General features: G+C 37.7%; 1 protein-coding gene across 1 annotated transcript; it reads right to left on the bottom strand.

Annotated features, from left to right (window-relative positions):
• On the bottom strand, positions 1–1156 carry MYCTH_2313078 (uncharacterized protein). Its single transcript, XM_003667299.1, has 3 exons — positions 811–1156; positions 544–749; positions 1–338 (listed from the first exon to the last, which is right to left on the bottom strand). Exons 2-3 carry the CDS (start codon positions 631–633, stop codon positions 120–122), a joined length of 309 nt encoding a protein of 102 aa, XP_003667347.1. The 5' UTR covers positions 634–749; positions 811–1156; the 3' UTR covers positions 1–119.
• Positions 1157–17145: the final 15989 nt, after the last annotated feature.

Below are 17145 nucleotides of genomic sequence, written 5' to 3'. Positions count from 1 at the left end.
GGACGTCAAAGAAATTCTAGATTCACGTATTATCAACAGGGAACTACAGTACCTGGTCAAATGGCTTGATTTTGGACCAGAGGACAACTCATAGGAACCAGTCAAGAATTTAAACTGCCCTAAGAAACTGGAACAGTTCCACCGGCAGAATCCGGATCGACTAAAGGAAAACCCGGGACAGAACCAAAGACGGCGCCCCAGTCGATAGCATCGACGGCATCATTAATCTGTGACGAGGGCATAGCAGGCGTCTCTTGCCGCTCAACCTCCTCCAACTCGTCCAAGGTCGACAGACCACGCGCCACCATGTCGGCACCTTTCTCCACCAAAAACTCCTTCTACTAACGAAGACGCCGGAGCCGCGCAAGCTTTTCGGATAACTCGCGCTAGGCTTCTTCCAGATGGCGTTAAGATTTATCTAGCTCAAGTTCGGCACGACGTTTAGCATCCTTGATACGACGCTGCTCCTAGAGAATGCGATCCACTAGAACGAACATCAGGAATCACATTCAAAGGAAAAAAAAAAAAAAAAGAAAAGGAGACGTACTTACAGGAAGAAAGCGGTATGCCAGAGCCATCGTAAGAACGACCTCGACAAACGCAGGCTTCGCAACGCTTCGTACGTACGATCATTTTGCAAACAAGGCCTTGCGACGCGCACCAAGAGCAAGGCATAACGACAAAACCGTTCTCAGCGATGTTCTAAGCAAGGGAAGCACGGTAACGTGCAGAATACGACTTCCGTTTCTCTATCGGCATTTTGTCAACATGGCGACCGCGACGCAGAAACAGGGAGAATACAGTACTCACAAGCGAAGGGTTATTAGCGCTATTTGAAACGGCCTAAGAGGGCTTTCGGGTCGAAAGCCTTGAAGGAGGGGCATCGTATTACGAATAAGCACATGGGCGGCCTGGCAGGCTGCAGCCAGGACGCGGGACATTCCGACAGCCAATCACTTGACGGACTAATTAGAAGATTATCACCGCCAAGACTAAGGTCTTCACTAGTGATAATAACATGTCACCGTCGACAACGCAGAATCATGAAGTGAAAGGAGAAGTGGTACTAGTGATAACTATTAAAGAAGGACAGACAATTATATATATATAGCTAGCTAGTCACTCGTTATAGTGGACTCTAGGAGTTCACCAGTGGTAACAATCACAATCACAGTACTCATACCAAGCATTGCTAATTACTGTGAGAGACAACTCTAAGTGTTGTTGTGAACCCTTTGGCTTCACCGAATCCCTCAGACGACCCGCCTGCTTGTCCCGCTCAATCCACCTCCGTCTGGACCCTTTCAGAAGAAGTCTGAGTTGGGTTCGTCACATATAACTACTATAGTCTTCCCTATTATAATAATATTAATCGGTTCGGTTTCCTTATATACCTATTATATCAGAAATGGCCCTTTGATTATACTATACTTCCGCTTTATTCTCTAAGGTATCCATAGCTAATTTACAAGTGTTGGCGAAATTAGGTTTATCTCTACTCTATTATCTACTAGTATAAGCATTTCGTACTATTTCTATTATATTGTTATCTATAGTCGCTTATCTTGCTGCTATCGTCTAAAGATTATAGCAATTTCCTATATTTCTACTAGGAGGTCTCAATATAGTAATCTCTTACGCTAGTTCCTCCTATACTACGCTACCACCTACCACTATACGGGCGTTAATAGTTTCCGGGCCCCTCGAAGGGCCCTGACCTATTTCCTAGGTTAGTGCTAACCTCTTCGGTTATTTAGCTAATAGTAGCTTCGTCAATTGTGCTTATTTCTATAAGCTATTAAGTGCTTACGGCTTTCTACTATTAAGTCTGTTCTACTTCTCGTTGTATATACTATAGCTTTATCTAAAGCTCCTAAATTCGCGATTTCTTTTCGTCTACGTGATAGAGGCAATCGTTGCTCTAGCACGAGTCCTATATGTCTTGTCCTGTTCCGTAGTGCCTAGGCTAGGCTCGTCTTAGAACTATTGTAATGCCTTCTAGATCGTAGGCTTCGATCTTCTAGAGTAATTTGGCTGCTCTGTTTCCTACATTATAGACCTATTCTATAGGGTAGAGGCTTCCGTCTTCATTTCCTTGTTAGGTTAGCTAGTAATTGTTTTCGAATTTGTTATAGAAGTAGTATTGGCATCTATATACTATATACTAGAACTAGGGCACTTGTATATATGCCTTATATCGAGGATATAGTTATATAGCGTTGCCTAAGAGGTATTAGAATTCTTTTCTAAATCCTTCCCATTATATATAGACTATAGGTACTCTAATGCTATAGTAAGAGTATTTCTTCTAGTAACTTCCCTACATATACTTGTCTTTTCTATGGTTTATATATATAAACTAGTTTTCTGGGTTCTATATATCATTACTAAGTTACTAGTCGTTAAGATACTTAGTATAGCTATTAGGCCTATTATATATTATAGGCTATTTTCCTTTAATAGTTTCTATAATATATTAGAGTTCCCTTATCTCGTCCCTTATCTTATCGCTCTACTAGACGAGTTAAATCAAGCATCTATCCTATTTACGTAGTTCTATATTAAGCTAGAAAACTTTATTACAGTACCATTTAATTTGTTCCTAGAGGAATAGAACATTAGGTCTAGGTCTTTCGATTCCTTAGGTATTAGTTATCTATGATCTATCTTGCCTCTATATAACCGTAAAACCCTATTGCCTTAAGGCTAAGAGAATCGAAATTGGTAGTGTGTATTCTCCTACCGTGTCCTATTTAGCAAGACCTATCTCTAGGTCTATAGTGACCAGTTCGGAGTATGGTGCTTGTTCGTCTTTACCGTTGCCGTCGTATCTAAGACTGTCTATATCACTGCCCCTATCTTTGTAGCTTATAGCCGTTACTTCGATAACGTCCTTAGTAGTTTTATCGATAGCTATAATTTCCTTTCTAGGGACTATCTTTTACTCTTTCTTTAGGCTTTGACATCCTTACTTATAGTACCCTTTCTTTCTATAGTTATAGTAGGTAATATAGGACTTGTCTTTAGTCGTCTTCTTCTAGTCTTACTTCTATATTATATCTATATCTATAGCTCTAAGGTACGTCCTATATAAGGTACTAATATATGCTTGCTTTTTCTTGTCATTAGCCTTAACTATAGTTCTATTTATTTAGCTTTATTTTTATTACTCCTATATATAGAGTCGATTATCGATTCTAATAGCCTATATAATATATTTATCTAAGGTCTTAGGCCGATTATACTTATATAGCTTATCTTTAACCTTTTCCTTTAAGCTATTATAGAATAATTACATTAACGCCTTGTCATTAAGCTAAGACTTAAATATATCTTATCTAAACTATATAATATAAGAGGTTACTAACTTAGTCTATTAGAGATTAGTAAGTCTTTCTTATATATAAATCTTCTTATCTTCATTACCAAAAACCTTCTAAAGCTCTTCTTTAAAATAGTTATAGGATCGAAAGACTACCTATATAAATATATCTTAGTCGTCTTTATCTTCCTTAATAAGGTAGTCATTCTATATAGGCTTAAACCATCTAAGTACCTTACCCTCTAGTCTTATAGCTATATAGAGGACTTTAGCTTTATCGTCTAGAAACTTATTATTATTAAGCCAGAAGTAAGATCAAAGGTTTATTAGGAATTTTATAAGGTCCTCCTTGGTTCCTCTATATTTACTAGGTAGTTCGATCTTAATATAGCTCGCTTTAGCGTCCTTAAGTGCCTTGATTTTGGTATAGGCCTCGTTAACTAGCTTCTACAAGTGCTTTTCGCTATTCTCGAGTTTCTTAATTCGAGCTTAAGTAGCCTTGTCTCTCTAGTCTAACTCCTAGATCCGCTAATAGAGTTAACCAAGCTAAACGAGCAGCTATTCGGCTATAACGTTAGTAGCTATGTCGATATCGAGGTTGAAGTTACCTCCGTTCTAAACTATGATAGAACAAAGGGAGTGATAGCAACGTGTAACGAACCTGACTTAGACTTCTTCTAAAAGGGTTTAGACGAAGGTAGATTGAGCGGGATAAGTAGGCAGGTCGTCTAAGGGATTTGGTAAAGCTAAAGGGTTTATAATAATACTAGAGTTATCTCTTATAGTAGTTAATAATAGTGCTTAGTATAAGTATTGTAATTGTGAGTTACTATTACTAGTAAACTCCTAGAGTCTATTGTAACGAGTGACTATCTATATATATATATAATCCTAGGATCACTCTTTACTTAATGATCCTTTGCTGTTAGGATTATAACTATATTAGTGATCCTATAGTATATAGATCACTTTGCTAAGCGTGATCCTTTCCTAATTGGTCCATTTGTGCCTATTGTTCTATTGGCCTGCCGAGGAAGGCGGCTTAGGCGGCGTCCTACATGTATATTTCTGTGACATTAATATTGCTTTCTATAGCCTAAGTCTAGTAATATATTAGTATATATCTTGCTAAACTAATCGTTATAGTATCAATATCCTACTTAATCTCATAAATAGTAAGCCTATATTAGCGTCTTACCTAGCTCTCGAAATTCTAGATGACTCCTATAATCTAGTCTAGTAACTTTGTTATTAAAAAGAAAGGGAAGAGCTTCCTACTATACTTGTTAACAATTATAAGCAGCTATCGCGATCCATTAATTGCTTTAGGATAGTCGAATAGATTCTAGGCTACTCGCTAGAATAGGCGTGTAGACTTTTACTTAGGTAGTGTTTTCCTAGAGATAACCTTACTTATATAAGTATAAATATAGCTCTTGCACTTAATACACGCTATCCCCTTAATATAGACATTTCTAACGTTATTAATAAGCGCTTTTAACGCTTCTAGTTCGAGATAGCTAGCTCTTAAGTGCTAAAGATCCTTAGTATCCTCTCTTACGATAGGTAACGCTTACGTCTGGAACCTTCTACTATATATAGTAAACATGTTCTATAAGGATATATAAACGTTTACGATACCTGCTTTACTAATTAAGACGTAGTCTAGGAAGCTCGAGTAGTAGGAAAGTAGCTTATATTCGAGGAAGGTAAGATTATACTTACATTTTAACTTATAAAGGATAATGTTATTTTCTAGTATTCCGAAACGTAGTAAGTAATCTAAGCTATAGTACTAAGCGCCTACCTTAAGTAATAGAGCTTCTGAGACAATATTAATATAGAATCCTTCGACGATAGCGATATCCTTAAGCGTTAGGTTCTTAGTATACGATTTACGTAGTCTATCTAGAATATTCTTAATCACCTAAGTACCCCTTCTACTAATAGGAAAGGTCGTTATACCTACTTTGACAAACTTAAGATTATCTACCTTAATAAACGTCCTAGGTAAAAGGAACTTCTTATCGTTAACTAAGTAGGTTATATTATATAAGTCTAGTAAAGTGCTTTCCAAAAGAGGATAATATTATAAAGCAACTATACTAAACACCCTATAGTAAGTTAAAAGCTTACCAAGTAGCTAAGGGCTAATAATTAATGTATTAAGGGAACTAAGATATCCTACCCCTAACTACCTAAAATAGGATAGCTCCCCTTACTTAATAATAAGTTAATTTTTTAGTCTAGCCTACTTCGGCTTATTAAGCTCCTAGCAAATCCTCTTATACTCCTTATTAGAAAGGTATAAACGTTACTTATTACTATAGTAAGCTAGTGCCAACCCTCTAGGGCACCACTTAGCACCTCTAGAACTAAACCTCCGTCTAGTCAGATAGGGAGGAGCTTCGGCTCAAAAAGTCTAGGGCGTCCAAGTATTTACGGTCATAGTAGGCAAGTCCAATCATCTAGACGGTAACGACGATAGAGGCGAAGGCGGCGATAGTGATGTCCCTCTAGACAGACGTAAAAGAGTCTACTTATATAGAGAAAGATATCCCTAACTTACAAAAGAAAGAAGAACCATATCCTGCTACTCTAATCTATTAGAGTAAACAAGTGTTAAAAGCCGTCTTGTTATTCCCCTATCTATCTATCTAGCGCCCCTGGATAGGTAACCCCTATTTATACCTATTATATATAGCAAAGCTCTATAGAACCGGAAAAACAAAACTGTACCCTATGTCTCTCTGGTCGTATTAAGAACTTCTAGCCCTAGTCTATACTTCCCCTTCGAATTTACCCTAAGGCTCCTATTAGTGAATTTGTACCTAAAACCTTATTCATATTCCTTACGATGCCTAGCCTACTTGGCTCTGCTATTACCTTCGGGCGAGGGCTATTTCTTAGATGCCTAATGCCTTTGCTAGGCTTCTACTTTAGTATCTAGTACATCCTAGTCTATAAACTATAGTAGGTACTCTAGGGCTAGCTCTAGATCCTTAGGCCCTAAACGTTTGAATAGTAGAGGCCGAGTCTATTTGGTAGGATTATTATTAAGGCGACGCCAATAAGCCTATCCTTTCTTAACGGCTTAGGTCAAGCATGTCTCCTATATCTATACTAGCTTACTTAGCTTTATCTTAATCTAACTAGGCGGCCGTTATATTACTAAAGGCCCCTACTTAACTAGTTATTACTACCATAACCTTAAAGGTTTTCCTTGTTCTTCTATAGCTATAAGTTACTCCTTTACCTATTCTACTACATGCTAGTAAATAGCTATCCTTAGTTTATAAGGATACTTGAGCGCCTATTAAGGTAACTAAGGCAGCCTAAGTCCCTTAGGCGCCTTGCTAAAGAACCGCTAGACGGTATCGTCTAAAGGAACCTAGTAATCCTTTTTCACGACTAGTTACTCCTTTATCGGTAGCAGATTGTCTTTTCCTTCTTCTGTCCGGACGGAGACTCCCCTAGGAGGAGTAAAGGTAGACCTATACTTGGTTGGCTCGGCCCTTTAGTTAGAGGGAGAGGAACCGATCCTTCTCTTTTTCTTTAATCTAACTCTCTAACGTTATCCCTATATATGTTTGCTGTCGGAAGACTTATATAGAGTCGCTTAAAACCTAGACTACTAACATTTAGAAATAAATCGCTTGGTAGAATACTTGCCTAATGGTACCTAGCTATCTAACTAGGTAGAGAAGACATTTTGTTTAGCGTTTTGTCACGAGCCAACCATATACTGCGACCCGGTAGGGCACAGAAGGCTAAATAAGCCACCAATCAAGAAGGGCACGAAGCGAGGCTGACATAGGATCGCTAGGGAGCGTGGGCTACTACAGGCAAACGATTGCCAAAAAGGGAAAGATAGCAAAGGATAGCTAGCTACCTAAGGCAATCCAAGGGCAGGATAGAAAGGGACTATAAGCAATCGGCAAAAGTATATATACATATAAATAGTCACTCGTTATAGTAGACTCTAGGAGTTTACTAGTAATAGTAACCTAACCTACAATTATATATACTTATACTAAGTATCGCTAACTATTATAGGAGATAACTCTAGTATTATTATAAACCCTTTAGCTTTACCGAATCCCTTAGACGACCTATATACTTGTCCCGCTCAATTTACCTCTGTCTAAACCCTTTTAGAAGAAGTCTAAGCTAGGTTTGTCACACGTTGCTATTACTCCCTTTGTTCTATTATAGCTCAGAACGGAGGTGATTTCGACCTCGATATCGATATAGCTACTAACGTTACGGCCGAATAGCTGCTTACCTAGCTCGGTCAACTCTAGCAGTGGATTCAGGAGTTGGACTAGAGAGACAAGGTTACTCAAGCTTGGATTAAGGAACTCGAGAACGGCGAAAAGCATTTGTAGAAGCTGGTCAACGAGGCCTATGCTAAAATCAAGGCACTTGAGGGCACCAAAGCGAGCCGTATCAAGATCGAACTACTTAGCAAATACAGAGGAACTAAGGAGGATCTTATAGGATTCCTAACGAACCTCTGATCCTACTTCTAGCTTAATAATGACAAGTTTCTAGATAATAAAGCTAAAGTCCTCTTTATAGTTATAAGACTAGAGGGTAAGGTACTTAGATGGTTCGAGCCTATGTAGAATGACTATCTTACTAAGGAAGACGAAGACGACAGAGACGTGTTTATATAGGTAGTCTTTCGATCTTACGACCGTTTTAAAGAAGAGCTTTAGAAGGTTTTTAGTGATAAAGACAAGAAGATTTATACGTAAGAAAGACTCGCCAATCTCTAATAGACTAAGTTAGTAGCCTCTTATACTATATAGTTTAGATAGGATATACTTAAGTCTTAGCTTAACGATAAGGCATTAATATAACTATTCTATAATAGCTTAAAGAAAAAGGTTAAAGATAAACTATATAAGTATAACTAGCCTAAGACCCTAGACGAATATATCGTATAGGCTATTAGAATCAATGATCGACTCTATATACGAGAGTAGTAGAAACGAGGTTAGATATATAGAACTACGGTCAAGGCTAACGATAAGAAAAAACGAGTATATATTAGTATATTATATAGGATATATCCTAGAGCTATAGATATAGATATAGTATAGAAGCAAGATAAGAAGAAGACGACCAAAGATAAGTCTAACGTTACCTACTATAACTATAGAAAGAAAGGATACTATAAATAAGAATATTAAAGCCCAAAAAAAGACTAGAAACTAGTCCCTAGAAAGGAAATTACAGCTATTAACAAAACTGCTAAGGATGTTATCGAAGTAGCGGCTACGAGCTACAAAGATAGGGATAGCGACACGGACAGTCTTAGACACGATGGCGACGGTAAAGATAAACAAGCACCGTACTCTAAACTGGTTACGGTGGACCTAGAGACAGGTCTTGCTAAATAGGATACGGTAGGAGAGTATATACTACCAATTTCGATTCTCCTAGCCCTAAGGCAGTAGGGTTTCACAGTTATATAGAGGTAGGATAGATCGTAGACGACCAATACCTAAGGAATCGAAAGACCTAGACCTAATGTTCTATTCCTCTAGGAACGAATCAAATAGTACTATAACGAAGTTTTCTAGCTTAATATAGAACTATACGAACAGGATAGACACTTGATTCGACTTACCTAGTAGAGCGATGAAATAAGAAACGAGATAAGGGAACTTCGATATATTATAGAAACTATTAAAGGGGAATAGCCTGTGACGTACGATGGGCCTAATAGCTACACTAAGTATTCTAACGATTAGTAACTTAGCTACGACGTATAGAACCCTAAGTACTAGTTCGTACGTGCGAACCGCAGAAAAGATAAGCGTATATAGGAAAGCTATTAGAAGAAATACTCCTACCTTAGCATTAGAATATCTATAGTCTATATATAGTAGGAAGAATTTAGAAAAGAATTCTAATACCTTCTAGGCAATGCTATATGACTATACCCGCGACACGAGGCATATATATAAGTGCCCTAGTTCTAGTATATAGTATATAAATGCCAATACTACTTTCGTAACAAATTTGAAAATAACTACTAGCCGACCCGACAAGGAAATAAGGACAGAAGCCTCTACCTTATAGAATAGGTCTATAATATAGGAAATAGAGCGGCCGAATTGCTCTAGAAGATCGAAGCCCGCGATCTAGAAGGCATCACGGTAGTTCTAAAACGAGCCTGGCCTAGGTACTACGGAACAGGACGGGACATATAGGACTCGTGCTAGAGTAACGACTGCCTCTACCACGTAGACGAAAAGAAATCGCGGATCTAGGAGCTTCAGATAAAGCTATAGTACGTACGACAGAAAGCAGAACGGACCTAATAGTGGGAAGTTGCTAACACTTAATAGCTCGTAGAAATGGGCACGATCGATGAAGCTGCCATTAGCCAAATAACCAAAGAGGTTAGCATTAACCTAGGAAACGGGTTAGGGCCCTTTGAGGGGCCCGAAAACTATTAACGACTGTATAGCGGCGAGTAGTAACGTAGTATAGGAGGAACTAGCGTAAGAGACTACTATATTGAGACCTCCTGGTAGAAACATAGGAAATCGCCGTAATCTTTGGACGATGACGGCAAGATAAGCAATTATAGATAATAGTATGATAGAAATAGTATGAAATGCTCGTACTAATGGATAGTAAAGTAGAGATAAACCTGATTTCGCCGATACTTGTAAATTAGCTACAGATACCCTAGAGAATAAAGCGGAAGTATAGTATAGTCAAAGGGCCATTTCCAATATAATAGGTATATAGGGAGACCAAACCAATCGACATTACTATAGCAGGGAAAACTATAGTAGTCGTATTTAGCATCGTAGATATAGGTAACGATAAAGATATAATATTAAGATTACTATAGTATGAAGATTACGACCTAGATATTAGCTAGAAGAATAGTAGCTACCTATAACCCCGAATAGAGTCATATTCGACTAGCGAGATAGGGAGTACGTAAGGATTATAAGTAGACGATGCTTAGGGGAAGGCATGTCCTACGGATCTACCGTAAGAGATAGATAGTAGCAGGCAGACCACTACGGACTCTAGAAGAAGCGGTATAATAATACCAACGTTACAATAGGAGGAACGAGCTAAACCGCCGATAGCTATTCTCTCTATTGACAAATGCGGAGCACTGTAACTAGAGTAGTAGGTTAAGATAGGAGAAATCGCTAGCATCGCTATAGACGGAACCAAGTTTGTATACTATTAGAAAATTGAGAAACGAGACAAGACTAGGAAAATACCGAAGGAATATAAAGGACACCTAACATTTGAACCGAAGCATCTAGAAGGATTACTAGAATATAGCCTATAGGATTACAAGATCAAGCTTAAAGAAGGAGTATAACTAAAGTTCTTCAAGATTTACTATACGAGCTAGATATAGAACGAAGAACTTAAGCGATATTTGGAGGAGAATCTTTAAAGAGGATATATCTGCCTGTCGACATTGCTAGTAGGCTACCTAATCCTGTTTGTGCCTAAGAAAGACGGAAAGCTATAGTTATACGTTAACTATTGGCAACTTAACAAACAGACCGTGAAAAACTAATACCTATTATTACTAATCTTACGGCTCCGAGATTAGTTAGCAGGAGCCTAATATTTTACGTATCTTGACTTGCTATTAGCCTATAACTATATATAGATTAAAGAAGGCGACAAGTGGAAAACGGCCTTTAGGATACCCTATAGCTATTATAAGTACCTTGTTATACTATTTAGACTTATAAACGCGCTAGCAACGTTCTAAGCCCTAATTGATCAAGCTATCCGATCCTTCCTCGACAAATTTACAGTATATTATCTTAATAATATACTTATCTTCTCTAAAACGATAGATAAACACCGGAAGCATATAAGAGTAGTACTAGATACGTTACACATATATAAGCTATTAGTTAATAAGGAAAAGAGCGAATTCCACGTTACAAAGACGGTGTTTTTAGGATACAAAATATCCCTAGGACAAATCTAGATAGAACCTTCAAAGGTTAAAGCTATCAAGGATTAGCTACGACCGACGTTAGTTATAGAAGTACGAAGTTTCATCAGATTTACGAACTTCTACCGGATGTTTATTAGGAACTTTAGAGCGATCGTACGACCTTTGTATAAACTTACTAAGAAGAACGCTAAATTCTAATAGGAAGAACAGCACGAGCAAGCATTTATATAGATCCGTAACGCCATTACTAAAGATCTAATACTAGTGCTGCTAGACCCTAAGAAGCCATTTGAGGTAGAAACGGACGCTTTAGACTACGCTATCGGAGGATAGTTGGGATAACGAGACGAACAAGGGAAGCTACATCCTATAGCCTTCTTTTTAAGGAAGCTTAATAGACTATGTCTTAATTATCTGATCTACAATAAGGAACTACTTATGATTGTCGAAGCTTTTAAGGAATAGTGACTATACCTTAGTGGTACGATCGAACTAGTATAAGTATATATAGATTATAAGAATTTACGATACTTTACAATAACGAAGGAGCTTAACAGATGACAAATATAATAGGTAGAATTCCTTATAGAATTTAATTTTGAGATCTGCTATAAGAAGGGTAAAGAGAATGTATAAGCAGATGCCTTAAGCTAATAAACAGATTATACAGAAGGATAAATAGAAATAATGCTACTATTATTTAAGGAATAAATAGATAGGATACTATATTACGAAACGTAGACACCTATGGAAGACGATCCACTTGACTCGTTCTTAGAATGCTACGCAATCTTGCAAGAAGAAAGGATTAACGAGACATAGTATTAAGTAGCACCTAGACTAGTAGTACCTGATGGAGTAGAAGAAAAAGATAGGAAACTCTAGTACCGTAGCAAAGCGTATATCTACGACAAAGATTAATAGCTGCGAATAATTCGAGAACTCTACGAGTCGAAACTCGGAGGATATAAAGGAGTTATAAAGACTGTTATACAAGTCAAGAAACACTATGACTTTCTATAGTTAACGATATAAGTTAAGGAAGTCGTATAGAGCTACGATATCTGTAATCGAAGCAAAACGGCATAATACAAGCCGTATAGGCTACTTTAGCCACTATTAACAGCCGACAAACTATAGAGTTTAGTTATAATAGACTTTATTACGAAACTACTAGAATCTAAGGACATGGCTATAGGGGTAATCTACGATAGTATTTTTACTATAGTAGATCGCCTAACTAAATAGGCATACTTCTTTCCCTATAAGGAGTCCTAGATAGCTAAACAGCTAGTAGACGTAATCTATTGGCAAGTCGTATTAGTATACACTTAGCTATAGGAATGGATCACTAATAGAGATACTAAGTTTGTATCGAAGTTCTAGTAAGCGTTAATATAACGATTAGGCGTTAATAGCAAGCTATTAACAGCATATTACCTATAAACCGATAGACAAACAGAACGACTAAACCAAGTTATCAAGTAGTACCTTCGTTCTTACGTTAACTACTAGCAAGATAACTAGGTTATGCTATTACTAATAGTATAACTCGCTTATAATATAACACTAACGGAAACGACCAAAGTTATACCGTTCTTCGCGAACTATAGATATAAAGTAGACCTTAGGCAAGGACTAGAGGTTATAGTACCGAGAGTAGTAGTCAAAGCAGAACAAATGTATGTACTATACAAGAAGCTTAAAAAGGAACTTAAGTTTGTCAGAACTAGAATAAAGAACTACTATAATAAATATAGGCTCGAAGGACCTTGCCTAGAAAGAGGAGACAAAGTCTACCTAATTATATAAAACTTATAAACTAAACGACCAAGCACGAAGCTAGACTTTAAGAAGGTCGGACCCTTTATTATTAACGAACGAATTTCGACATCTAACTACTAACTATTGTTACTATTATCTATACGACTACGGACGGATATTTTTTATATTTCACTTCTCGAACCAGCACCAAAGAACACTAAGGTTATTATATACATCGAAGTAAAGGATAAAGAGGAAGAATAGGACGTCAAAGAAATTCTCGATTTATGTACTATTAACGGAGAACTATAGTATCTAGTTAAATAGCTTGATTTCGGACTAGAAGACAACTTATAGGAACCTGTTAAGAACCTAAATTACCCTAAGAAACTAGAGTAGTTCTACCGACAGAATCCTAACCGGCTATAAGAACCGGCTCCGAAGCCTATTCCCTGATAGAAAAAGAGGGGAACCCGTTAGAATTAGGACCGGGATCTAACCCGATCGACTCCCAATCGAATACGTCAAAAGCACCTAACGCCTAAGCCTAGCCCGCGAGGGTCTGCGTCTCCGATATCGGCAGAGGAGTATCTGGTTCTTCCTCCTCCTCTAGACGAGCTACGCCATAACGGAAAACTTCGGTACCACGATCGCGCAGGGATTGCTATAAACGACGTAATCGACTTAAACGGCTTAGTGTCTAAGCAAGCAGTGCCTTGGTCTTAGCAATCTCTCTCGAAACCTTCTCCTGCTCTGACAAATTCGAAAGGACTAAGATAGTTAGCCACCTAAGACTATAAAAAAAAAAAAACGAGGAACCTATAGGCATCTGCAATGTTCGGACTACTACACTTCTTGCCTATATAAATATAGTTTTGACATTTGTTTAAACCCTCTATTATTATATAATGCTTTTGTAGCTTTATATTCTAATAATGCTTGTAAAGTATAGTAACCTTGTAACCCTCTTGCTTAATCTTAATTATAATAGCGTATCATTCGCGTTTAAGATCGCGACGATTCCTAGGAACACGATCAGCTATAACAAAAGGAAGTTAGCAGAAGAAGGACGTTACCTACTGGAAAAAGGGGGTGTTAGTGGTATTTAAAACAAGTTATAAGAAGCTTTCGGGTCGAAAGCCCTAAAGAGGGGGCATCGTGTCACGAGCTAACTATATACCGCGACCCGGTGGGGCATAGAAGGCTGAATGAGCCACCAATCAAGAAGGGCACGAAGCGAGGCTGACATGGGATCGCTAGGGAGCGCGGGCTACCATGGGCGAACGATTGCTAAAAAGGGAAAGATAGCGAAGGATAGCTAGCTACCTAAGGCGATCCAAGGGCAGGATAGAAAGGGACTATAAGCGATCGGCAAAAGTATATATATATATAAATAGTCACTCGTTATAGTAGACTCTAGGAGTTCACTAGTGATAGTAACCTAACCTATAATTACACGTACTTATACTAAGTATCGCTAACTATTATAGGAGATAACTCTAGTGTTGTTGTAAACCCTTTGGCTTCACCGAATCCCTTAGACGACCTATACGCTTGTCCTACTTAATTTACCTCTGTCTAAACCCTTTTAGAAGAAGTCTAAGCTAGGTTCGTCATACGTTTTTATAAGTTAGCGATTTGTAGTTTATAGTTATTAGTTATAGAAAAGAGAGAGAGGAGGAGGGTTAAGTTAGGGGTATTTATAGACTTTCTAGTTCCTCCTAGATACCTTCCTTATCTGGCTATTCTAGGCTATATTTATCGGTTCTAGTGCTATCCGATAGGTAACTACGTTAGCCTCTATATAACTAGGTCATTCTTTATTATAACCTTAAAGAATGACCTTAACTTACGTTTTATCTAGTGGTAATAAAGGAATATAACCTATTATATAATAGGTCATTTTAGCCTAGGTATACCTTCTTCAAATAGAAGTCTAATAGTTCTAATGCCCTAACTATTAAATCATTTAAAGGATAAGTATCCCCTATTTCTCCTTAAACCTCTTCCTATTTTTCTACCCTTCTAACTAACTCTTACTTATAATTATCTTCCTCTACTTAGATAGCTAGTACTGCTTCTTCCTATATTATTTCCCTTTCGAACTTACTATAAGCTCTTATAAGCAAGTTCGACCACTATATCCACTAAAAGAGTTAAGTACTAAAGATATAAATCCTCTATCTAGGAAGATATGGAAATTAATAAGGATACTAGGCCTATACTTCTCTCGATAACTAACTAGCCGGTAGATTTAATAACTACCTAGGATAATCGGTTCCTAGCGCCTCCTAAGTTTGTATAGGTAGTAAGAGCAGCTTACCCGGAAGATCTCCTAATGCCTTTAGATTATCTAGAGGTAGCCTCGATATAATACTAGTACAAACTGTTCCTTTTATACTATAGATTCTTCTTCATTAAGCACCCTAAGATATAGGTAGTCCTATATATTCGCTAGGAGCTAAACCCTAATCCTAATGCCTTAAAGCGGATGTTTAGAATCCCAAGACTTGCTCTTACCTATATAGAATTCTTCTATACCTATAAGGGAGCTCTAGTAAAGCGGTTACACCCGGTTTTCGCGGAAATCAATAATAGTAGTCCGTTTAGTTAGTAGATTTACACTATAGTTACCTACTAGGCCCGAGTTCTCGGTTTGTTTATCTAGATGTTTAAGGATATATAAGAATAACTTCTTCCCTCTATATCACGGAAATATACATGCAGATGCCACCTAAGCCACCGGCACAGATAGGCCAATCAAGCCAAAGGAACGAAAGGACCAATCACAACATAGGGAAGCACAGTGATCACTACGCTCACCAGCGATCAGGGTGATCATCACCATACGATCACTTACAATCACTATAATCACGAGTAATCACTAGGATTATATATACATATAGATAGTCACTCATTATAGTAGACTCTAGAGTTCACCAGTAGTAACAATTACAATCATAGTACTTATACCTAGTATTGCTAATTACTATAAGAGACAACTCTAAGTGTTATTATAAACCCTTTAGCTTTACCAAATCCCTTAGACGACCTGCCTACCTATCCTACTCAATCTACCTTCGTCTGAACCCTTTCAGAAGAAGTCTAAGCTAGGTTCGTTATATATTGTTACCACTCCCTTTGTTCTATCATGGTTCAGAACGGAGGTAACCTCGACCTCGATATCGACATAGCTACTAACGTCACGGCCGAATAGCTGCTCGCCTAGCTTGGTTAACTCTAGCAGCAGATCTAGGAGTTAGACTAGAGAGATAAGGTTACTTAAGCCTAAATTAAGGAACTCGAGAACGGCGAAAAGTACTTATAGAAACTGGTTAACAAGGCCTACGCCAAAATCGAAGCGCTCGAGACTGCTAAAGCGAGCCGTATCAAGATCGAACTACCTAATAAATACGGAGGAACTAAGGAGGATCTCGCAGGATTCCTAACAAACCTCTAATCTTACTTTCGGCTTAACAATAACAAGTTTCTAGATGATAAAGCCAAAGTCCTCTATATAGCTATAAGACTAGAGGGTAAGGTACTTAGATAGTTTAAGCCTATATAGAACGACTATCTCACTAAGGAAGACAAAGACGACCGAGACGTGTTTATATAGGCAGTCTTCCAATCTTATAACCGTTTCGAAGAAGAGCTTCGGAAGGTTTTTAGCAATAAAGACAAGAAGATTTATATATAAGAAAGACTCGCTAATCTCCGACAGAACAGGTCGGTAGCTTCCTATACTATATAGTTTAGATAGGACATATTTAAGTCTTAGCTTAATAACGAGGCGTTAATATAACTATTCTATAACGGCTTAAAGGAAAAGGTTAAAGATAAGCTATATAAGTATAATCGGCCTAAGACCCTAGACAAATATATTATATAGGCCATTAGAATCGATAATCGACTCTATATACAAGAGCAATAGAAACAAAGACAAATAAATAGAACCGTAATTAAGGCTAATAATAAGAAAAAGCAAGTATACATTAGTACCTCGTACGGGACGTACCCTAGAGCTATAGATATAGATATAACGTAAAAGCAAGACTAGAAGAAGTGTGACGAACCCAACTCAGACTTC

The sequence above is a fragment of the Thermothelomyces thermophilus genome, chromosome 7, assembly GCF_000226095.1.
Source record: "Thermothelomyces thermophilus ATCC 42464 chromosome 7, complete sequence".
NCBI lineage: Eukaryota > Fungi > Ascomycota > Sordariomycetes > Sordariales > Chaetomiaceae > Thermothelomyces > Thermothelomyces thermophilus.
Note: the sequence above shows the minus strand (reverse complement) of the source record. Positions and strands in the feature narration are given on the sequence as shown.